We start from the raw sequence: 24425 nt of genomic DNA on the forward strand, positions 1-24425 counted from the left end.
CCATAGCTTTACGGCCCATGGCCATTGCTTTACGGCCCATGGCCTATCTTATGTACTCTATTGCTTTATGGGCTTTAGCCCTTGTACTCCTATTATATATACATGTATGCTCGACATTAATCAATAAGACTAAGAGATTTCACTTCCTAAATTCTCTAGTTTACAACACGTTATCAGCACGATAGCCTCTAACCCTAAACCCTAAAAGCAGCCGCCGCTTCCTAAACCCTAAAACCCTAAGGCAGCCGCCGATCTACTTCTCTCTTCCACAAACCCTAAAACATCTTTCTTTCTTGCTCCCATCCGAGATCAAACCTTTTTCTGTTCGAAAATCTCCTTGTTCACGAGCATACCTTAAGCTCGTGATCAAGCTTCTATCGACAGCTTGATCGAGGATCTTGGTCCGTGTTCGGGGGTGAGTTCGTCTGTTCGTGGTTCGTGATACCGGACGAGAGAAGTACGAAGCTGTTCGTGGGAAGCTGTTCATCATCCGCGGAACCTGTTCGTTGTTCTGTCCGCGGACGCTGTACGTGATCCAGTTCGTGGTTCTGTCCGAGATCTGGTTCGTGGTTCTGTCCGAGATCTGGTTCGTGGTTCTGTCCGAGATCTGGTTCGTGGTTCTGTCCGAGATCTGGTTCGTGATTCTGTTCGTGGTCCGTGAACGAGAGAGAGTTAAAACCGAGGTCTGTTAGCTCCCGGTCCATATCCAGTCAGATCCAAACCGGTGAAAGGTAAAAACATGGCTGAACCCTCTTAGAACCCTAATATCGAACATGAACATTAATGAACTATTAAACCCTAATACTTCCAAGTACATAAACAAACAAACCTTAAAGTTATATCCATGTAAATCTTAAAATCGGATTGCATAGGGCTGTTAGGTTGTTTGTAAATTGCACCAAACTTTGTCAAACATGAAATCGAATTTGGTTGTTTGGATTGCTTGTTGCATAAGAGCCTAGAACATGAACTTGTTAAAATTGAATATTGTTAAACTGTTCTAGGATTTAAAACTTGGATCATTCATGCATCATAACTAAAAATTGGATCATGTATAGGATGTTAGAAAAATCGGCTGCATGAACTAATTCTTAGGATTCCTTAAGCATAAATTTGAACATAAATTTCCTGCAAATTTTCGGCCATGAAAACATAAAAATCAAGCATGAAACTTGTTCTAGGATTATTAGGATAACTTCCATAAACTTTTAATCATTATCCTAAAACTTAAATAAAATTAACTTTAATGTTCTAAGAGTATGTCCGATTAAATTAAAAACTTTTGTTAAGTTTCTATAAAATTAAAACATGAAATCGGAAATTAAATATTGGTTAGGATAAGTTCCTAATCATCTAAAACTCTTAAAACAAATTTACTAAATCCTAGACTAAAAGGAAATTTAAGAAAAAGGAAATCCTATCTAGAAATAAGGAAATTATTGCATGCATACATATTTGATTTTGTTGTCTTTGCATGCATGAATTTAAACCATACGAAATCTATAATGGGCCAAGGACATGTTTCGGTCTCAAATACCGCATGGCCCAAGGCATGTTTCGGTCTCAAATACCGCATGACCTGAATAAATGTTTGTTGCATGATTCGGTCTCAAATATCGCATGCTAACTATCGGTTGTCTATATTATATGCAGATGGCAAACCTCAAAAGCTTTGACTATCCCATTTTGCAAGCTTCTAGAAAGAACTACTTGGAATGGGTCAAAGACACCGAAATCCACCTAAGGTCCAATGGCCTTGCTGGTTGCATTGATGAGGAAGTTGAGAGCACTGATAAGAAAAAGAATAAGTGTCTCCAACATATGCACCATCACATTGCAGAGAGTCTCAAGAGTCAGTACCTCTTTATAGACAATCCACTCGCCCTTTGGACACAGCTTAAACGCCGTTACGGGCACCAAAAGACGGTGCTCCTTCCAAAGGCCGAGTTTGATTGGAAGAACCTAAGGATCCAGGATTACAAATCCGTGGAGGAGTATAACTCTGAGCTTTTTAGGATTGTCTCACTCCTTAGGTTATGTGAAAAAGAGGTGACTGAAAGGGAACTGATAGAAAAGACTTTGTCTACTTTCAGCCCTAACAATAGAGTTCTTCAGCAACAGTATCGGCATCAAGGCTTTGCCGATTATGGGGCACTCATTGAATGTTTACTGCTAGCTGAGCAGAATGATGAGTTGCTGCTGATGAACAGTGCTATGAGACCTCCCGGTACAGCCCCATTACCGGAAGCAAATAAGGTTGATTTGGGAAAGAAAACTACAATGGAGTCTAAGGAGCCAAAAGCGCCCCATGAGACCAACTATGTCCACAGAGAAAGACACTACGGCCAAGGCCGTGGTGGCAGAGGACGTGGTGGCCGTGGCGGACAGGCCGGCCGAGGAGGCCGCGGACGTGGTGGTAAGGGCCGTACGTCCTTTAAACCACGTACCAAGGTCAAATCGGTCTGCGACAGATGTGGTATGTCAAACCACTGGTCCAAGACTTGTAGAACTCCCAAACACCTCATTGATGCATACCAAGAAGTTCTAAAGAAAAATCCGGAAGCCAACTATGCGTACATCGATGATGAAGGAGACTTCGATCATGAGAATGACGACTTGCTAGAGACTTCCGATTGTTTTCAAGATGATGATTGATTTTCGTTTTAATGCGGTTTAATTTCAATGCTTTTATGCTTTATTTTCTTTTATTGTATTGGATGATTATTTAATTTAAATGCAATGGTTCTTTTATTTTATAATTGTCTCATTAAAATACAAAATTATGTCCTAATTTATAGAAATGGCCAAGGACATGAGTGAACTAGTAGTGGACAGTGGATCCAGCCACACTATACTAAGAGACAAAAGATATTTCATAAATCTTAAAATGAAAAGTGCAAATGTTAGTACAATTGCGGGTATAGCCAACATGATAGAAGGCTACGGCCAGGCTCACGTTTTGTTGCCTAACGGCACACACATTGAACTAAGTGATGCCCTATACTCACCCAGCTCTAAGAGAAACTTATTGAGCTTTAAAGATATAAGATTAAATGGTTATCATGTTGAAACCAAGGGTGAAGGAACTAAAGAATTCCTATACATTACAGAAAATGTAAATGGCCAAAAGAAGGTCCTAGAGACTATACCTGCACTAGCCACTGGTTTATACCATGCTAAGATAAACATGATAGAAGCTAACTTGGCAAAGCACAAAATGTTCACTGAACAATTCACTCTATGGCATGACCGGTTAGGCCACCCGGGTTCGAACATGATGCGTAAAGTGATTAAGAGTTCGAATGGGCACAACCTTAAAGAGAAAAAGGTTTTCCCTAAAAATCTCACTTGTGTAGCATGTGCACAAGGGAAACTAATCACAAGACCGTCACCAGTAAAAGTCACAAAAGAGACTTTACATTTTCTGGAAAGGATACAAGGTGATATATGTGGACCAATACACCCACCATGTGGGTCGTTTAGATATTTCATGGTTATGATCGATGCATCAACCAGATGGTCTCACGTTTGCTTGTTATCCACAAGGAACCTAGCATTTGCTAGGCTGTTGGCTCAAATCATAAGATTAAGAGCACACTTTCCAGACTTTCCACTTAAGACTATACGTCTAGATAATGCTGGTGAATTTACATCCCAAGCGTTTAATGATTACTGTATGTCCATGGGGGTGAGTGTGGAACATCCTGTGGCACATGTCCATACACAAAACGGATTAGCTGAATCCTTCATTAAACGTATACAATTAATAGCTCGACCATTGTTAATGAGATCGAAGCTTCCTGTGTCGGCTTGGGGACACGCGGTCTTACATGCAGCAGAACTCATACGCATCAGGCCATCTAGTGAACACATATATTCACCATCCCAACTATTATCGGGTCAAGAGCCAGACTTATCCCATCTCAAAACATTTGGTTGTGCCGTTTATACACCCGTTGCTCCACCACAGAGAACTAAGATGGGACCTCAAAGGAGGATGGGAATATATGTGGGATATGAGTCTCCCACCATAATAAAGTATCTTGAGCCATTGACAGGAGATCTATTTAAGGCCAGATACGCGGACTGTCAATTCGTTGAGTCCGAATTCCCTATGATAGGTGGTGAGACCGGCAAGCTGGTCAAAGAACTAACATGGAATCAAACATCCTTAAATTGTCAAGATCCTCGAACTCTAGCATGTGATGCAGAGGTTCAAAAGATTATACACTTACAACAGCTAGCTAATCAATTGCCAGATTCCTTTGCTGACCCAAAGAGAGTAACAAAATCGTACATACCAGCTTGCAATGCACCAGTACGTATTGATGTTCAAAAGGAACACAATAAACAAGTTGCTACAGAGTCTAAACCACGTTTGAAACGAGGTAGACCGTTAGGTTCCAAAGATAAAAATCCTCGTAAGTCTAAAGGTGTAAAACAGACCGAGGTTCAGGGAATTACCGAAAAAACAGACATGGCCGCGGAAATAATTAATGTACCAGGTGAAGTTCAGGACGCTGAACCTCAAGAACCTGAAGGAATTGATAACAATGAGGTATCAATCAATTACATAATGTCTGGAATAAAATGGAACCGGAAAAATGTCGACATTGATGAAATATTTATATACAAGGTAGCACTTGAGATAAATGAGGATCAAGAACCCACATCCATATTAGAGTGCACCCAAAGTAAAGATTGGCTTAAGTGGAAAGAAGCCATTGATGTGGAGTTAAACTCTTTAAAGAAGAGAAGTGTGTTTGGTCCGATCTTAAGGACGACACCTACCATTAAACCAGTTGGACACAAATGGGTCTTTGTAAGAAAGAGAAATGAGAAAAATGAGATAGTGAGATACAAAGCACGGCTTGTAGCACAAGGATTCTCTCAAAGACCCGGCATAGATTATGAGGAGACATACTCCCCTGTGATGGATGCAACGACTTTTAGATATCTAATAAGTCTGGCCATAAGAGAAAATTTGGATTTACGGTTAATGGATGTTGTAACCGCCTATTTATATGGTCCACTGGATAATGAGATTTATATGAGATTACCAGAGGGTATAGAACATAAATGTAAAAATGGTACTCGAGACCAATACTGCATAAGGCTAGACAAATCGCTTTATGGACTGAAACAAAGTGGTCGAATGTGGTATAACCGACTAAGTGATTATTTAGCTAAGAAAGGCTATAAGAACGACCCAATCAGTCCATGTATATTCATAAAGAAGTTTGCAAACAAAGGATTTGTGATAATAGCAGTTTACGTGGATGATTTAAACATCCTCGGTACCTCTAGGGAAATCGCCCAAACTGTAGAATACCTCAAGAAAGAATTTGAGATGAAAGACCTAGGCAAAACAAAATTCTGTTTGGGATTGCAGCTTGAGTACGTAAATAATGGGATCCTTGTGCATCAAAAGGCATACACAGAAAAAGTACTCAAGAGATTTAATATGGAGCAAGCTCACCCATTGACTAGCCCAATGGTTGTTAGAAGCTTAGACTTGGATAAAGATCCATTTGCTCCTAAGAAGGCCAATGAAGAAATTCTTGGACCTGAAGTGCCTTACCTCAGTGCTATAGGAGCGTTAATGTTCCTGGCTAGTCATACTAGGCCGGACATATGCTTTGCCGTGAACCTCCTAGCAAGATATAGTTCTTGTCCAACTATACGGCACTGGAATGGTATTAAACACGTACTACGGTACCTGCGAGGGACGGTTGATTTTGGTTTATTTTATACTAACCATAACCGAGACTGTCTAGTTGGTTTTGCTGATGCAGGTTACCTATCCGATCCACACAACGGTAAGTCACAAACAGGTTATGTGTTTACGCACGGCGGTACGGCGATCTCTTGGCGTTCAATGAAGCAGACTCTTGTGGCCACATCGTCAAATCACGCGGAGATCCTAGCCATCCATGAAGCCAGCCGTGAGTGTGTTTGGTTGCGGTCCATGACTCAGCATATTCGGACGGATAGCGGCTTAGAAGACAGCAAGGGAGCAACCGTCATCTACGAGGACAATACGGCTTGCATCGCACAGCTCAAGGAAGGATACATCAAGGGAGATCGGACGAAGCACATACTGCCGAAGTTCTTCTTCACACATGAACTACAAAAGGCCGGAGAAGTTCAAGTGGTGCAAGTACAGTCCTGCGACAACTCAGCCGATCTCTTCACCAAAGCATTGCCGACATCGACGTTCAGGAAGCTCACGCACAAGATTGGGATGCGGAGGCTTCAGGACTTAGAGTGATGTTTGGATCAGGGGGAGCAATGTGTGCTGTACTCTTTTTCCTTCACCAAGGTTTTGTCCCATTGGGTTTTCCTGGTAAGGTTTTAATGAGGCAGCATCCCCTAAGCACATTGCAGCGATCCCATCCAACATGGTACGGTCATCTCGTCCAAGGGGGAGTGTTGTAAAACACTTGTGGACTCCATAGACCGGCCCGCTCACAGTCCGTTAGGACATGGCCATTCGGCCATTTACTGTCCGCACATGTACGGCCCATCGGCCATAGCTTTACGGCCCATGGCCATTGCTGTACGGCCCATGGCCTATCTTATGTACTCTATTGCTTTATGGGCTTTAGCCCTTGTACTCCTATTATATATACATGTATGCTCGACATTAATCAATAAGACTAAGAGATTTCACTTCCTAAATTCTCTAGTTTACAACATCCTTAGGTATCTTCTCTTTTTTCATGGCAACTTTTATGTATGTTTTAGACTTGTACAATACTCTATTTAATTTCTGTTTTTTTTTTTGTTATATGAAATTTCACGTTTTATGTTGTGAGTGTACTAAACATTTGATGTGTTGTGCAGATAATCTTAAACAAGACAAGTAAACCAATTGTAAGTCTATAGGAATATAATATAGATGAACTACAAATTTTCTAATTTGTACTTCAACAGTTTATGTTTTAGATTACCAAAAGACGGTCTTGCTCTAACATGTTCTTGAAACTAAGCCACAAGAAGAATTGGTTCTCTTTATAAAAGACTACTTTCTTCTGCTTCCACAAAACCATCATTGAGCTGTTGCAATCTAATGAGGTTTCTTACAACTCTAAAGTGCTAAGACTAAATAGTGGAAAGTGATTAAAAACTGTTTATATTCTTAAATGTTATTTTAAAACTCTATTTAGCAGTCTCTAAAATCACAAGTACTAAAGATCATCTTTCATATATGAGAAAAAAAGTTGGATGTCCTTTTCCAAGAGGTGTTTCAAAGTGACAAAAGCTGGGAATAAGGTTCGTCACTCTTACTTTGGATATATTGTTTATTTGCCCATTCATAATGTAACTCTTCTCTATGGTTGTCCTAATTTCAGGTTAGGAGTGACCGAGTGAGAGAATGTGAGATAGTTCCGAATAATAGACTATAATCCATGTTTGTGTGAAAAAAGAACAAACATCTGTTTCAAGAGGCAAATAACAGACGTGAATCCATAGAAAACATCGGTCTAATTCACTTTTCCTTATAATGTAATGATCAGAAAATTTTCATGAGTTAAAGAACTCTCATATGTTTTGTGTTATCTTACTATAATTAATTACCTTTTGTTTTTCTAAACATACTTGACTTTTTAAACATGTATTTGTAGAGGAATATAATAGCAGACCTTGATATAATTTTTGCTTCTATCCATCTCATTGAAAGCGTTTTGCAATATTTCATTTATCGTTTATAATGTTGAATACTTTCAGAAATGTTTATCAATTTATTTATAATCATCAAATCTCTAAAATTGCATATGAAATTTACACTGACAGGATTTTAAGCAAACTCACAAACCATATTATGAAAATTGCATAACTACCGTCTCATAGGTTAGAGAAGGAAAATCTAATGTCTCATACATAAGAGAAAGAAGCACACAAAACGAATCAATGTCGACAACGATCTAAAGAAAGAAGATCGAGGGTTGCCAGGGTAAAAAGCGAATCAATGTTGACGAAGACCTGAAAGAATGAGTACATGTGTGTACATTGGATTAGACCCTAAACAAGACGAGACTAAACCAGTAGGATACCAATGGAGTAAGTGGCTAAACTTTCGCATTTCCAATTCTATGTTTTGTTTTTTTATCAACCATTTAAAGTTAATAACAAAAAATATCATCTTTCTTTATAGAAAAAATGTTTTTTTTTTAAAGTTTATTTATCTAAAAATATTTTTATAAATTTACATAAAAGTAAATAGTTAAAAAAAAAAATGTAATACAATATAGATGAACCAAATATAAATTTAACAAAAATAAAGAAGTCAACTAATTTTGGAATTTATTATTATATCATATGACACACTATAAATTATATTGTGTTTCCTATATTTATTATTATATCATATGACTTCCGAAATTTGTGGTTCCGTCCTGCCCCGTTTCCAATCTGAAATACAAAATTGATCTCATACTTGGAACGTTCCATATTGAAAATGTATTATGTTATGCGACGGGAATTTGAGAATATGTATATTACAAAATGGGATAGAACAAAATGAGATTACGACCACCCTAAATATTTATATTTGTCTTCAACGGGTTTTAATAGGTTTTATACTCAATTGGTTGTATTGGTTTCATGAGTTCAGTAAAAATATGGTTCAGTTTGATACCGGTTCGATCGCTCGATCATTCGATTTTATAAGTATAGGTAAAACCTATATTATTTTTGATATCCAAACACTAATATATTAGATTGAAACCAAACCAAAAATTAAACAAAATACTGAATTGGTATGAGTTTGAGTTATAAATACTATATCAAAACAATTTATTTATAAATATAATTCCGCACGAACGTGCGGGATCCGCATCTACTATCTTCTTAATTTAGTATGCATAGATATTTTACGTTACGCTTTGCCCAAAAAAAAGATATTTTACGTTACCCAATTATGAAAAAGAAGCAAAAATCTACTCACTTTATTTTCGTACTTTTTATTTCTGCTTTCATATTTTTTTACGTTATAATGCTATTTCAAAAACAAAAACAAAAGATTAATTTGTTTCTCTTGTATCTAGTTCATCAGTAAACTTGAATCCTCTAACAAATATGATTAGATTACAGAGAAAAAGATGACTTATGATCGTTATTAAGCTTATTAATAATACTACTACTAGAGTATAATTTAACTAATTATAAACTTTGGTTTAGTAATAAGTAGTGTTCTAAAACGCGGATGCCTAGTCCGTATATGCGCCGCCTATTCTCTATTTGGTGTCGTAACGTATCGAATACATCCTATACAGTTTATTATGCGTTTTCATATAAAACGGGCGCCTTGGACACCGCATAGTCCGCATATACGACACCGCCGAGACGTCGTCCATACGTTTTCTTAAGTGGACAAAAACCTAGTTTCTTAATACTTAATGAAAAACCCTAAATACAATCCCAAATTGATATATTTCTGAGTTATATACCTCGTGTATTCATAATTCGTTAATTTCTGTTGCTCTTCTCAGTTATTCTGTATTTCTCTTTGGTTTGTCTCTCTACTCCGATTGACTTTCTTCCCAACGTGAACTGCTTCATGGTCACTTTCGTTTATCGTAGCTTTTTTAGTACAATTCTTTCTTTATTATTTAATATTATGCTATATTAGTAATAGTTTGTTGATATCTTTGTTCATACCTTTGGTTTATTATTCGTGGCTATTCCTTGTGAAGTGTATATACATCGACTGTTGGAGTAACAGTCATTCTGTTGTCATGATATGATTATTTAAATGTTTCTATTTCTATTTTGAATTGTTTTTCCAGTAAAAAAAAAAGGGATTATCATCAAAATTCAGCTGCTATGAACTATAATTGTATCTGCATAAACATCAACTTTAAGAATATAGCTATTTTATAATTTGTATATTACATATATATATAATTTATATAGTATATACAAATATCCGCATAAATTCCGTCTAAACACCCGCTAAACGTTCGTCTATCGTCTAGAGAGCGCGTAGCGATCGGCGCATAGGGGGGGTTAGTTGCCCGGGTTTCTCGGCCTGGTATCCTACACCTCGCGTTAATGATATCTACATTCAACTGTGCCCCGGAGACACGGTCGAAGCACGCCCATCCAGTGTGCTAGCGCGTTTTAGAACACCGGTAATAAGAATTACATAACGATAACTAAAATATAAAATTGGGAGAAAGTCACTTTCTCTTTCTAAATCTCGCTCCAATGGCGTCTTCTCCTCTTAGCCTTTCGATTTGGTTCTTCTTCTTCTTCGTCTTCGTCTTCTTAATCGATTCGTCCATCTCTACTCGCACCTCCTTCATCAAACTCCCGGGAAGCGACGACGGATCTCGCTACTGCGACAGTTGGAGATTAGCCGCCGAGACCAACAACGCCGGAACTTGGGATGTGATCCCGTCCGTTTGCGTCGATTCAGTCGCTGATTATCTCAACGGAGAACAGTTCTTATCCGATTACAACGTCATCGCCGATTACGCCATCGCTTTCGCGAAGACGGTTGAAATCCCCGGCGACGGCAAGGACGTGTGGATCTTCGATATCGACGAGACGCTCCTCACTAATATCGACTACTACAAGGCTCATGGTTACGGGTATGTTCTCTCTATTATTAGCCGTTCGATTATATTTTATCTATAATGTGAGTTTAAAATCAACGGCCCTGATGACTTTACATCGTCGACCTACAAAACCGGAGTCTGAGACCCCACGACTGAATTTGTGAATTATAGATCCGGTTATTGGTTTAAGATCGCCGGTTCTATTGTAATTGTAGCGATTATTTTTAGTGTACCGATCGGTTAGATTGTTTTTCTTTTTTTGTGGTTGGTTTAGGTCTGAACCATTCGAGTCGAATACTTTTAATGAGTGGGTAGTACAAGGAACAGCTCCAGCTTTTGATGCGAGTTTAAGACTTTATAATGCTCTCAAGAAACTTGGTTTCACTATCATTTTGCTAACCGGACGAGACGAGGATCAAAGGAGTTTCACTGAGACAAATCTCCGCGACGCCGGTTATTCCGGTTGGGAACGGCTCCTCTTGAGGTAAGCTATACCAAAACATTCCATACCAAATTGGTGTAAGTATAACTAATATAAAGATTCTGATTGCAGAGGTCCAAAAGATCAAGGGACATCAGCTACAAATTACAAATCAGAGCAGCGGTCGAAACTGATTGAGGAAGGTTTCAAAATCCGAGGCAATACCGGTGATCAATGGAGTGATCTTCTTGGTTTTGCCGTGGCTGATCGTTCTTTCAAAGTCCCAAATCCCATGTACTACATTGCTTGATCACCCGGTTCTGGCTTGTGTATGTTTAGACATTAGTATTAAAACGTGATTTTGGGGATTTGAAAGAACAATCAATCAGCCAATTTTTAGACATGTACGAATAACAACTTATATATCTTTTGTAATTTCTGTGATTATTTCAAAAAAAAAACTCTCCATTGTTCCAAAATATGTAAGAGACTAGTGTAGTGTTAGTTTATTGATTATATTTGTTTTGTATTTTTCATTATTACAACCGGAGAAAAGCTTAGAAGAAGCTCATCCTCTACAACCTTAACCATCTCTCTTTCAGGAAGACTGACCATAACCACTCGGCTCTTTTGTCCCTTACCTGACGGTGAGGGAAGCACTATGACTTGTCCACCTCCAGCTACAGGTCCTTTAACATAACAAGAAACGTGGCTCAGAACCAAATCTTCCTCGAACATCATTGGACGCGGATGAGACATGTTCTCTAAATTAGTACACACGAGATCCGAACCATTAGATATCGCACCATTATTATTGCTACCCAGCCATTCGATCAAATCCATCACCGTGTCGTAGTCTAGTCTCTTAGTTATGTTTTGAATCTCTTCAACAGCGTGAAACAATAATAACATTTTGTCTTTGGTTTTAACCGGTTTAGAATAGGGAACCTTGTGATAAACCATGCAATTACCAAAATAGCTTTGGTCTAAACGCAGTAATTTTCTAACGTCTAAACACAAGGACATGTCCATGAGCTCGTTTCTCTTCCCTTTGGCTCGACTCACACATATCCAAAATAGTCCGGCCAAAATCTCAAATGTCGAAATCCCTGGCTCATTATCGCCTGCTCTGACCAACGGATCCGGGAATAGAAGAGTAACGGTGACCATATGGTCCTCCGTAACGTTTGACGGTGAAACCATTAGAGAACAAGATTTGATGTACTGGCTAAGCAGTTGGTTGTTAGAGATCACTCTCTCGTTAACAAACCGGCGAGGCGGCAACGGGTGGAAGATTGGTGGAGCCATCATGGATCGAGACAGAGTTAAATCTGCCCAAGCTCGAATAAACATCATTGCACAGACTGAATCAGCTAAGAGATGGCTACAACTTAACCCAATAGCTAACCCACCACTTTCAAACTCAGTCACCTATACATAAAAAGAAACCAATACATAAGACAAAACCAGACCGTACTAAACCAAACCAGAATAAACTGGATTATACATATACCTGAACATTAAAGGTAGACCAATAATAATGAAGTTGGTACATGTCTTCCCAATGAACAAGCTTGAGTTCCTCCTCTCTATTAACACTCCTAAGCCATTCCTCAACTGACCCGGCTGCTCTCGCCTCCACCATCCTCACGCCAGCGTCGTTGCTCTTCACCTTCCACCGCGGGTTTACATCCTCCTTTTCTTCCTTACCATCAGTTTCCTTAACCAATCTTCCGGTTACAATCGGATAACAATTGAGTGTGTATGCTAATGACTCCCTTAATTTTTTTGTGATTTCTCCCGGTTCTCTAGTCTTGGAAGACCGGTAATAGTACACTAGACGAATATGGTTTGGTTCCATAACGTGGTCCAATACCGAAAACTTGTATAATCTCCCTGGCTCGATCGATCTAGTGCTCACCACAGTTCTTTTGCATATGAATCTCACACAGTCCTCCTCCATTATTGTCTTCTCTTTGGCAAACATTTTTTGTTTTGTTCTTTGGTTACAATCCAGTTTTGATGTGCTTGTACATTTTCGTACACACCATATATATATATATAACATGTGCGTTTGTTGGTATGTATTTAGTATTTACAAATAATTTCATGTTCTCAACACATTCTTTTCCCATGAACTAAACAACCCTCTCCTAAGGGAATGTAAAATTTTCATGGTCCCTTAAAACATGTTTCTGTTACGGTCGGATTCCTCTCACTACCCTTAAAATAATCTTCAAATACGTAAATTTGTGCCCCCTGGCTGATCGTATTGCGTGAACAACGTATGGTTTTAATTTACATATAATGGCATCTTATTCTTATGTTAGATTTTACAAAAAAAAAGAAGACATTAGCACAATTCGATTACACAGAAGATGGCTTAGCTTTAACATTGAACTGGTTACTAATTTAACTAATCAAATCACAAAAAGGATACATCTTTACGCATAAACAAAGCTTCTAGGATCAAAATCTAAACTATTATGGAAGAGATGAAGTGTACTGATCGTTACCCTCTTTTAATCCAACACTTATTGCAGCACAAGCTAAAGGCTGCGTCGGAATCCTAAAACAGCTCATAGCACCGCCGGAATAACCAGAACAATCCGGCTGAGGCCGCTGCGAGTTCCTCCCGGGGATACAATTACCGACGAAATCAAACCCGAAACTAATCCTGGAATAACATTGAGAGCTAAAGCCAGAGAAGAAGTTGAAAGAAACAGTGAGATTAATCAAACTCCTCAACGAACAGACCAAATCAGGAACCTCGCCGGAGAATTTATTGTGGGCAAGATTCAAAATTTCAATCGCCGACAAGCAAGAGATGGTCTCTGGGACATGACCCATCAATGAATTGTAGCTTACGTCAAAGACTTGGATATCGGAGAACATACCAACAGATTCCGGTATACAACCGGTTAACTGGTTATTCAAGAGCAAAACTTCCTTCACCCTCGATCCCGTGAGGCCAAAACTCGTCGGGATTTCGCCGGAGAATCTGTTGTTCGCGAGATTAATCACCGAAGCCGGAGAGTTCCCGAGGTTTCTTGGTATCTCTCCGGCGAATTGGTTGTTGTTGAGGAGAATCGCGTCTAACCGTTTGTTGAAAAGCTCTTCAGGGATTAAACCGGAGAAACTATTGAACCGGAGATCGAGGTAAACCAGGTTTGGGATGTAGAGTGTGACTAAAGGGAAAGGACCTGAGAGTATGTTGTTGCTTAGGTCAAGTTCTTGAAGGGAAACTAAGTTCTTGAAAGAATCTGGGATTTGGTCTGAGAATCTGTTGCTGTTGAGATGGAGGATGTTGAGGTCTGAGAGTAAAGCTAGGTCTCTGACAAGTGTGCCTTTGAGGTTTGCATGGTTAAGATCTATGGAGGTTATAGTTTGACCAGAACAGAACACACCTTTGTAAGAACAAACATCTGACCCAACCCATGTTTTAAGAACACCTGATGGATCCTCTGTAATCGCTGACTTCCACGCTTGGAGTGCATTGTAAGCTACACTGTTCTGAGCTGATCCTGGAACTGCATTACGGTTACCACCGTTGTTGTATCCGCCGCCAATCCAAACACCACCGCCGCCACCGATTCCGACTCCAACACCACCTCCTACTCCAAAAGAAGCATCTGTCTGAATCAAACCACCCAAAAACAGGACGAAACAGAGAACCTTTAAGTTGTTGTCTTTCTTCTTCTTAGACATTTTTTTTTCTTCTTTCTTCAAAGTAGCTTTTTGTAAGAGTTGACACTTAAGGAAAGAGAATGAATAGTGATTGTATCAGTGGATTAATGAGGATTGTGTCATTGTGTGTGTGTGTGTGTGTGTGTGTGTGAGAGAGAGAGAGAGAGAGATTATGAAAAACAGAGTAAATGTGGTTGAAGAAGCATTGATGATATGAAGAAGGGGGACAAGATTATCAAAAAGAGGTCTGATTTGTTCCTTGTGTAGTTATGTCACATTTGCCTTTGTTTTGTTAAGTTTACTGTTTGTGTTCAACTTATGATTGCATGAATCATATCACGGGTTCATCTTCTTTTGCCTTCTGTTCCATTTTTTATAACTTTAATGCATTAAAAAAGTATGCATTTTAGTGTTTCTCAACAAAAAAAAAAAAAAAGTATGCATTTTAGTGTAAATAATGGATCACATGTTTTTGAATCACAAGGAAAACTCTTACATCTGTCATTTGAATGTATGCACTACTTTGATTAATAATGGTTTAATTTCTACCTACTATACAAGTTCTAATTAATTGCGAATTCTGTAGACAGAAGATGTAATCAAGAATGTAACAATACATAAAATAAAAATAAAAGAAAATGAACAGAATCTAGATGAGGCTATAAATAATCAAAGGCATAGCTTGTGACTGAATATGGTGTTGTTGACTTGTGTGGGAGAGAGAGATATTTTGGGAGTGTGAGTAACTGCATCACATGGAGTGGCACAAATGCATTTGTGTCTTCATTTAAACAATTTCATCTAGCTGCATTCAATCCAAATGTTTTTCAATGCAATAATTATTGAGAGGAAAGCTTTATACTCCCACAATAAAAATTATTTTACTTGATCAAGCTAAACAACAAAATTTTGTAGATTTCCAAGCATTCACTATAAAACAAGAAACAAAATGATGGTATCTAGCATCGCTATATTTCTTTATATTTTGATGTTACCACTGTTTGATGAATACCATCGCTCAACTATTTATTATAAGTTGATATTTGACTATTTACGTCACGAAGTCTTTTTATATTTTCAGTGCTGCTGAACAAAAAGAACTTTTTTTTTGAGGTAGAACAGTATAAATATGACTGATCTATTAAAAAGTAGTTTTCACTTTTCAATGAATGAAAACAAAATAGGAAAAATAATTTGTGGTGATCTGTAAATTGTAAAACAAAATCGAGAAGTCTTCGTTCCGTTTTCTGAAATAAGGTATTGGCCATCTAAAGAGCATGAGATCTGTATACCGAAAATAATGGACGTGCATGAGGGCTTACGAACATTAGTAATTGGAGCGTTATAGTCTTTATAGACAAGTATATCCGTGGTATGTGGTAGGTAGGTTTGGTTGGATTTGCTAATATATTAGTATCCAATACGGGAGTGAATGAGATTTTCATGTGAATGAAAAGCAATAAAGTAAAGCCGACAAAATACCGCATGCAAATTTGGATTGCACCTACTTCACATTGGAGATTTTTTTTTCGTAGAACAAAAGAGAGAAAATGACTTCAAACCAACAGAAAAGTAAAATATCTATGGCTTGGTGTACGTTTCATGTTTTTAAGTCGGTTTAGTTTTTGTTTGGAGAAAACAACTTTTATCGAGTTAAAATAAAATCTAAATCAATCAGATTTTTGGATATTTCTTGAATCAAAGTGAAAATTTTGATTAGTTCAATTTTTTTTTTAATTTTTTTTTCAGTCTCTATGGTAAGAACATACCCAGTAACAAAATAATTTGTTGTTGTATATATTAGCTAAATATTTATATTAAAAAATAAAAATGAATTTGCGTATACGATTGGATCCATTAAATGATTTTTTTCAAGTTGGATTCGATTTTGATTAGGATAACTAGTTCGATTTAGTTTCAGTTTGAAGATCTTAAGTACAGACGTACTGGGAAAATAATAATCAGGAGGCATACTCAAATGAAAGTAGGCCTGTAATGGGCTCATTAAACCCAATTCATAAGAAGCCTAAGGTAGATTGGACATTTGTTAATATATAATACTACATTTAAAATATATATAAAAAGATATTCCTCATGTGCTTAAACAAATTTCTTCTTTTTATCATTTGCCAAAACTCTCTGTCTAGTAATCATGGAGTCCACATAAAAACAAACAAAGCATAAGTAAAAAGAAGAAAATTTTCTTGGAGTCTTTAACGTTAACTCTCTATAAAGACTGACCATGCTGCGTACTTAAATAAATAGTTATACTAAATGAATATAAAAGTACAAAAACATAATATCAAATTTTGAATATTTGTACGTTAAAAACGATTTCGAGGAATATAATATGAGTTCAAAATATGAAATGGGAAATCGAATCCATTTGTCGAAAGGGAAAACTAAAATTATTAAAAAGAAGTAAGAAATAAAGGTAAATATTGTCTGTTTATGCCTTTATTCGAGTTTCGAAATCCAACCATGGCACAGAAGGGTCAAGTCTCTCATCTCATCTCTCCCCATGTTGATTTTACTTTTTCCTCTCCCAATGTCCCATGAACACAAATAAACCTGGAGATCCATTTAACTACTAAACCTTAACCTCTTGGATCAATATTGATAATTTGCTATCTTATACTCTTGGTAGTCAAAATTTACATTAATTCAATTTATTTCCTAGTGTAAATGGGATAAAAATCTTAAAATGAATCGCATAACATTTTTTCAGTAGACTAGTATAAATTTGTTAAAAGAAAAACTTTATAACGGAATGAACTAATTAAGATATTTTAACTTGTGATGAGCATGCACTGATGCACACAGAACACGTAGAAAAATCCAACGATGAATTAGGCCGTTGTAGGGGTCATTTGATAATATGCTAGAAGAGACGAGAGGAATATGGAAAATTTATAGAGAACAAAGCATCAAAGGTTGGAATGTTATATGGAGAAAATTAAAGACTAAAGAGACCAAACATAAACATAGACAAGTGCTTTTGTAATATGGCATTACTTCTTATATTCTTCAGGTATAGATTCCATGATTCCACAATTCAAATCTTCTAACCGGAATCAATTTTACTTCCCTACTCCCATTTCAAACCAACCAAAAAACTCACACAATCACACATTTCTTCAGAACTTAATTAGTTTCCTTTTTTTTCCAGCGACTTAATTAGTTTCCATCAACATATATTTATTAACATTATCATTCCACGGACTTTACAATAACTTATATTAATTAACATTATTAAACCTTAAAATTATCCTATAAAAGTCGACTATGTATATATAGCCAGATAGCCACTAATCTACAGATCAAATTAAATCTGAAGGTTTATGATACTAAACTATATAGATATGCCATGACCCAAATGTATGGTAGTATTGAGTTAAAAGGTCAGACATAATATATACTCTTTAAACATATAATTTTGAGACTAAGTTTAGATGATTCCATACACAATCAAACCGACCTTTCGTAAATCTATAAATATCTAGTATCAAATTTCAAGTGACACTTGGGTCTCAGTGCATCGGATTGCCAAAAGGAGAAAGAACTATTCATGATAAAGTATAGGGAAAGTAGTAACAAGCAAATAATACTGGTATTATTTACCAACATACATATATTAAACAAAAAACCAATTAATTATACAGTTCATCCTACTTAACAAAACAAAGAAAAGACATATAAAGAAATTAAAATAACAAAAGAAATGAGTTTAAAAAATAAACATACTTATATCTAATTTTATATAGTACTGTTGATGACTTTCATGCAATTTACCTTGCTTCTTTTCTTCTTAGTCTCTTTAGAATATAACAGCTTTTTCTCTCATGCTTTTTTTTTTTTTTACTTTGGCTTCTTCTTTTTTTTTTTCCTTTTTTCCTTTTAATATCAAAATCCTCTTAAATATATCACAAAAAGACGCTTGATTTTTGGTGCTGCTTAAAAAACCCTCCACCATTTCAAAATCATGCATATATAACTTGATTGGTCCAAGATCGATCTATATACCACCCCTTCCATGGAGATTTCATGATGATGATGATTATGACCATCATGATATATAGCTAGGTTTGATGGTAGAATCTTTTTGTGATGTTGGTCGACACGATCATCAAACTGGAAAATGGCACAATTACCCATGATGATCTTGGTTGTCAGAAGAGTCAGGGGCTGACCAAAACGTGGAGTACTTCAACCATTCTGCTTCTTGTTGGTTCCCCAATGATGATGACCCCTGCACCAATCCAAATAGCTTCTCAATACACACACACACATATACAAAAGTGTGAGGACATCGAACTGGCCTAAGTAGTCTATCACATTCGGTTTGGTTAGAAACTAACTTAACAAATCCAAACCGGACTGACTTTCACATACACAGTACTAGCCTGTGATAGTCTTTCCTGATCCGAAATAACATGAACCGACATTAGACCCGGGAAAAAAAAACCTTATCTACACAACAAAATCCTGTTAGCACTCCACAAATGGGGCGTATATGTATAAACTTACAATTAAAAAAAAAATTATAGGACAAAATAATAAGAACCTTCCATCAAATTTTAGATAGATTAAAAAAAGAAAGGAACGCAGACATGCTGTCCCCCACGAAACACAATGAAATCTATTAATGTCTCTTACCGAACTTGTCTCGCGAGGTACTACGCATGAAAAAAGACTTTATACTATTTACATATATATATACACACATTATATTACATATAAGCAGAAGTTGATATCCACCATCATTGCATTTTAAATTAGTTTAAAATGATTTAAAAAAGAAAAAGAAAAGAATCTGGTAAATTTTCTATTGTTTTTTAAGAGAGTAATTTTATAGGTATAAAGCAAACACATCTCTCTTTCTTTATCTTTTCTGGTTTTGTTTACTTAACTGTGTTTTAACTCTTTCCAATTAAGTAAAGAATAAACGCAGAAGGAATATGTGTAGTCCTAAGTATCATTCTCATGCAAAACTGAAAAAGAAAATATATAAATTTAAAAAGGAAAAGTTTTGTCTTAAAAATATTCTTCACTTTTATTCAAATATAACATACATTTGTCATCTTCAACTAGTTACAATCTCCATATAAAAATATTATTATCTTAAAACTTTTTATTTGTATCATCGATTTTGGTCTGTCTCACTTGTATATGATGACTCCCATACGATATTTCAGAATCTACGTGGTACAAAGCAACATCTTATTCAATGCATGACATTTTATTTAGGTGATAATGATTATATGTCTCATATATATTTTTTCTTAAAACGCATGATGGTAAAAAAAAGAGGTTTTCCCTCATGAAATTAAGAGTCAAGAAAGGGATTAATAACTTACATCTTTTACATCATGATGAGTGGTAGAAGAAGTGCAGCCCATTATGAGTTCCTCCAATCCAGAAGCTGACCTTCCTCCCATCTTCCCATCATTATGTTCTTCTTCTCCTTCTTGACGTTGTTGCTGTTGTGTCTTGTTCAGTCAATAAAGACAAAAGTAATTTCAGACGAAAATATATTATTATTAAATTCCCAAAGAAAATTATCTTAAAACATATACTCATCTTGTCTCTCCATCACCAAAGACCACATTGGTTTCCTACTTGTTCTTAGTTTGGCTGACACTAAAAAGTGACTTAGCTTTTGTTCGCTTTGGATAATGGGTGGTTTAGACACATCTTAACAGACTAATTAAATAAGCATGCATAATTATTTATTAAGCATTGTAACTCTATTTTTATTTTATTTTCTTCACCAATATCTTATGTATACTTTATTTGTCATAATCAATACTGGTACAACCCAATTTGCATGCTTATGTAGTCCCATCATTGTTAAGTCACATGCATGCAAATATCTTCTAAACCTAACATGTGCAAGAAATACAATTTCTACTACATAATTAGATACCGATATGTGTGCCTGTGTGTGGAAGAAGAGAAAAAAAAACCTCCACATAATTAGGTAATAGTAACTCTTATTAATTACCTTACAAAATCACATAAGTTTACTATGTTTATGTTTTTTTTCTTTTTTCTTTTGACGAACATACTATGTTTATGTTTTGAAAGCTTATATAAGTTTGATAGTTGCATGACTCACAACTTAATCAATACTAATTTAACGTAATTTTCTTTTGATTGTTATATATAAATCATTGTGATATTTCAGCTAACTTGGTTTCATGACATGAAACTGGTACCTACTCCTAGATAATTAAATACTATTAATAGTAAACATTATAAGTTTTTTGGTAGAAGCACAATGTTAAAAGAAAAGAAGAAGATTAGCTATTTTACCTGGTAATTTTCATTGGGAAGCAGGATTCGATGAACATGATAAGGATTATCGTCAAGGATATTAATGGAGGCATGGTGAAGCGAAGTCGATGGAGATATAATGGTTGATATTGGATGTGTAGGCTGGCTTATGTTGAATGCATGGTGCCGTTGTTGTTGGTGTTGTTGATGATGATGGTGATGGTCATTAGCCATATGATGTGATGTTGATGCTGATGCCTGGTGACGATGATGACGATGGCGATGTTGTTCTGCCATAACACCCTCACATGTAGCTTGCCCGGTCTGAGGAATTTCCCTCCTCGCCACCTGAAAAATTATAAATTTTAATTAATATATATTTAATTATTTATACATATATTATTAATTAAAAATATAATTACTTTGATTATTCCATAATCTTTTTTGGAACCGTTGCGGTTTAGACATTGTTTTCTAGAGTTATCACGTTGGGTGAAACTTTGGGTCATATTGTTAGTCAAAAGTTGATTAGCACCAACCGTTCATTATTATCACGTCGGGTAAATATTTTTTTTTTCATAAAATTTCTTTGGTTTTTCCCTTTTTTTTTCGTCAAAAAACTTCTTTGGTAACCATATAATATTTAAACCAAAAAAATATATATACAACCAAAATGAGCACTTTTTACTTGCAAAGCAGGCAAATAAGAACCCTAAGCATTTGATGTTTTCTTTAAAGTCTTAGTACCAGTCGAGTATGCATACTAAATTAGTTATTTCACTGAACGAGAAATCATAATTAAAACAAAAAAAAAATGGGTGCATACCTCATCAAAGCTCTTCATAAACGGAACAAAGCTGAGTTGATCCATTGCATAACTCGGAAGCCCAGCCGCAACTGCGGCAGCAGCTACAGCCATAACGCCACCACCAATGCCGCCTACTTCATCTGATTGATTCCGAGGATTAACATTCATAATCTCTCTAGAAGAAGAACAACTCCCACCACTAGTAGTCCCACTATCTCTCCTCATATGATACTCTCCGCCGCTAGTAGCTTCACCGCCTCCGCCGCCTATAGCGTTCAAGCTAGATGTCGAAGACGACCAGTTGCATTGTCTAGGCTGAGTCTGATAAAAGATCTTAGACACAACTAGCTCTCCTTCTTTCTCTTCCTCATGTGTCCCCAAATGGTATTGATGCATTACCCAATTGGTTTTCTCCGGTTTTCGGTTCTTACCAAAATTGGTGTACAAAACCAAAATCTTTTTGCAACCTTTTTGCTTACCGTTTACCATGACTGGTCTTGTCTTACCGGTCTTATGCCACCTCGTCTCACCCGAACTACTACTTCCTTGCAGATTATTGTCACATTCCGTTTGAATCTTTCTTCGCTTTCTTGTTCCCGTCGTGTACGCCTTTGATGGTCTATGAAAGAAGTGTCTGCTTAAACCATCTCTAGTCACTCCTACCAAGAAAAAAAAATTATTGTTAATTTATATGTTTCTTGTATTACCCAAAATAAAAAGATTCAAACTTTGGTATGACCCAAATGAACAAAAGAGTTGGGCATTGGTTTGACCCAATTCTTCTTTGATAGTCATATCAAACAATCATATATTATAAGAAAAGACATGCATGTATGTGATTATAGAGGGAATGCATGAAGAATGTATATATATAGAATTATAGGTTGGAAAAAGGTAGGTATATAGTGTATGTGTGACCAGAATAAATAAAATAAAAACCAAACGTTGGTGTGACTTAATGTTATATATATTTCTATAGTCATTACAACGAAGATATATGGTGAATGTAAAATATATGCATATATGTACCGGGAAGCTTCTCAGGATGAGTGTAGCAAATGCCGTCTTCGCCTTCAATGGTTGGGATGAATTCGTCAATGAGAGGGTGAGATTTAAAGTCTTTAGCTAAGACTTTCGCTTCTAAATGTTCAATCAGTTCTTGATCCGTTGGGTCAAATTTCACTCCTGCTGGTAAACCAACCCAATCCTGCTAAAAAGAAAAAAATGAAAGCAAAAAAAAATAATGTAAAGATAAAGAACAAGAGAATATAAGTATATACAACAATAAATATAAAGACTCGTATATAGACACGCTTTAAATTTTGGATTTCGAATTCCTGTAAGCGATAGAATAAAACAGAGAGCATCATTCTTGATGTTCTTCATTGGTTCTTTTCCTCTTTTTTCTATTTTCTTTATTAAAAAAAAACATTTGCAAGTGACCTAAACTGAGAAAAAGACGGTAGAAATATATATTTTTTTTTAAGTTGATGGGAAAAGAAAAGAAGAAAAAAAAAAGAATATTACTTACAGGTTTGCCTTCGAGCTTGTGACCGCAGCTAGGACACTTCTTGGATCCACAAAGTTGATGTTCTTCGATCTTTGCGTCAATTATATCCGAACCAGTCACCGAACCAGCAGGATTACTCTTGTTCATCTCGATCTCTAATTTACTTCTTTGATTATGTTCTCTTATTCCTATGTGTGTAGATGTAGAGATAATAACAAAACTCTTCCGATCATATCCAAGAGTTGAAGTATATGTAGAGAGAGAGAGAGAGAGGGAGAGAAACAAGAGAGAGGCTAGAGAGAGAGAGAGAAGATTTAAAAATAAACCCTCTATTATTATAGAGAAGAGAAGCTACTGATTTTGAGAAGACAAGACAAAAGAGGGTTTTTCTTGAAAACCTAACCGACACAAGAAGAAGACAAAGTAAGAATTTGATGGGGAAAAAACCCCCCAAATTATGCTAAAAGGAACAAACTTGGTCGAGCGGAATAAGATCTCAGACAGTACTGCAAATTAGGAATTAAAGAGAGGAGATAGAGAGAGAGAAAGCGAGAGAGATAATAAACGACGAAGGAGAAGGAGAGAAAGTGTGAGAGTTTGGGATGTGAAAGATTATAAATTAATGTAAACATTCGATAGAATTTTTATTAAAAGTATAGTATTAAATATTTTAATATGTATGTATGTGTGTATAAATAAATATGTGTCTATCTCAAACTTTAACTGAAGAAGTAAGCGAGAGAAAAAGGAAAAGGTGGCTCTGAAACCCATTCACTGACCCACCTTTTTATTTTGCCTTTGCTGGTTTAAGAAGCCGCTATGAGTCTCTGAAGCGGTTTGTTTACATTTATCTACAACTTCTACACTTTTCCATATTCAAAACATTTCTTAAATTTTAGCACTTTTGTATATTCAAAAAAATTATATTTATATATACATGGTATATGGACATGTATATGCTTCAAAATTTTAAGTTACAGTCTAGCTATCCTTTTCTTTTTACTGCTCATTCATTGCAAATTTATATATTCAGTTTGTATGCTAGATAAAGATTTCCTACAAAAAAATTCAAAAAGTTAACCATTTATCTTTACCGTCAGTTTCATGCTGGCAAAAGAAATACATTAGAATTTCATTACCATCAACTTTATCAAATAT

General features: G+C 36.2%; 4 protein-coding genes across 5 annotated transcripts; 1 reads left to right on the forward strand and 3 right to left on the reverse strand.

The window, feature by feature from the left end:
• On the forward strand, positions 9961-11459 carry LOC104721940 (acid phosphatase 1-like). Its single transcript, XM_010440015.2, has 3 exons — positions 9961-10598; positions 10840-11049; positions 11119-11459. Exons 1-3 carry the CDS (start codon positions 10213-10215, stop codon positions 11294-11296), a joined length of 774 nt encoding a protein of 257 aa, XP_010438317.1. The 5' UTR covers positions 9961-10212; the 3' UTR covers positions 11297-11459.
• LOC104721941 (rosmarinate synthase-like) lies at positions 11482-13002 on the reverse strand. The gene is made up of 2 exons (XM_010440016.2): positions 12500-13002; positions 11482-12417 (listed from the first exon to the last, which is right to left on the reverse strand). The coding sequence occupies exons 1-2, from the start codon at positions 12971-12973 to the stop codon at positions 11500-11502; spliced, it is 1392 nt and encodes a 463-aa protein (XP_010438318.1). The 5' UTR covers positions 12974-13002; the 3' UTR covers positions 11482-11499.
• LOC104721942 (leucine-rich repeat extensin-like protein 4) lies at positions 13325-14998 on the reverse strand. The gene has a single exon (XM_010440017.2). The coding sequence runs from the start codon at positions 14692-14694 to the stop codon at positions 13471-13473; it is 1224 nt and encodes a 407-aa protein (XP_010438319.1). The 5' UTR covers positions 14695-14998; the 3' UTR covers positions 13325-13470.
• On the reverse strand, positions 18262-23851 carry LOC104721943. Of its 2 annotated transcripts, none has more exons than XM_010440020.2 (6): positions 23289-23851; positions 22787-22964; positions 21776-22416; positions 20989-21297; positions 20031-20162; positions 18262-18922 (listed from the first exon to the last, which is right to left on the reverse strand). In XM_010440020.2, the coding sequence occupies exons 1-6, from the start codon at positions 23412-23414 to the stop codon at positions 18821-18823; spliced, it is 1488 nt and encodes a 495-aa protein (XP_010438322.1). In that variant the 5' UTR covers positions 23415-23851; the 3' UTR covers positions 18262-18820. The 2 variants fall into 2 exon arrangements, with proteins under 2 accessions (XP_010438322.1, XP_010438321.1); XM_010440019.2 differs by having other exon boundaries at positions 22787-22967.

This window comes from Camelina sativa, chromosome 11, assembly GCF_000633955.1.
Source record: "Camelina sativa cultivar DH55 chromosome 11, Cs, whole genome shotgun sequence".
In the NCBI taxonomy this organism is placed as follows: Eukaryota; Viridiplantae; Streptophyta; class Magnoliopsida; order Brassicales; family Brassicaceae; genus Camelina; species Camelina sativa.

Coding starts and splice junctions, on each gene's coding strand:
- LOC104721940 (XM_010440015.2), top strand. CDS start 10,213: ATGGCGTCTTCTCCTCTTAGCCTTTCGATTTGGTTCTTCTTCTTCTTC. Junction 10,599..10,839: donor TACAAGGCTCATGGTTACGG/GTATGTTCTCTC, acceptor TGGTTGGTTTAG/GTCTGAACCATTCGAGTCGA. Junction 11,050..11,118: donor TGGGAACGGCTCCTCTTGAG/GTAAGCTATACC, acceptor TTCTGATTGCAG/AGGTCCAAAAGATCAAGGGA.
- LOC104721942 (XM_010440017.2), bottom strand. CDS start 14,694: ATGTCTAAGAAGAAGAAAGACAACAACTTAAAGGTTCTCTGTTTCGTC.
- LOC104721943 (XM_010440019.2), bottom strand. CDS start 23,414: ATGAACAAGAGTAATCCTGCTGGTTCGGTGACTGGTTCGGATATAATT. Junction 22,968..23,288: donor ACAAGCTCGAAGGCAAACCT/GTAAGTAATATT, acceptor TTTTCTTTTTAG/CAGGATTGGGTTGGTTTACC. Junction 21,298..21,775: donor TTATGAAGAGCTTTGATGAG/GTATGCACCCAT, acceptor ATAATTTTTCAG/GTGGCGAGGAGGGAAATTCC.
- LOC104721941 (XM_010440016.2), bottom strand. CDS start 12,973: ATGTTTGCCAAAGAGAAGACAATAATGGAGGAGGACTGTGTGAGATTC. Junction 12,418..12,499: donor GGTCTACCTTTAATGTTCAG/GTATATGTATAA, acceptor TTTTATGTATAG/GTGACTGAGTTTGAAAGTGG.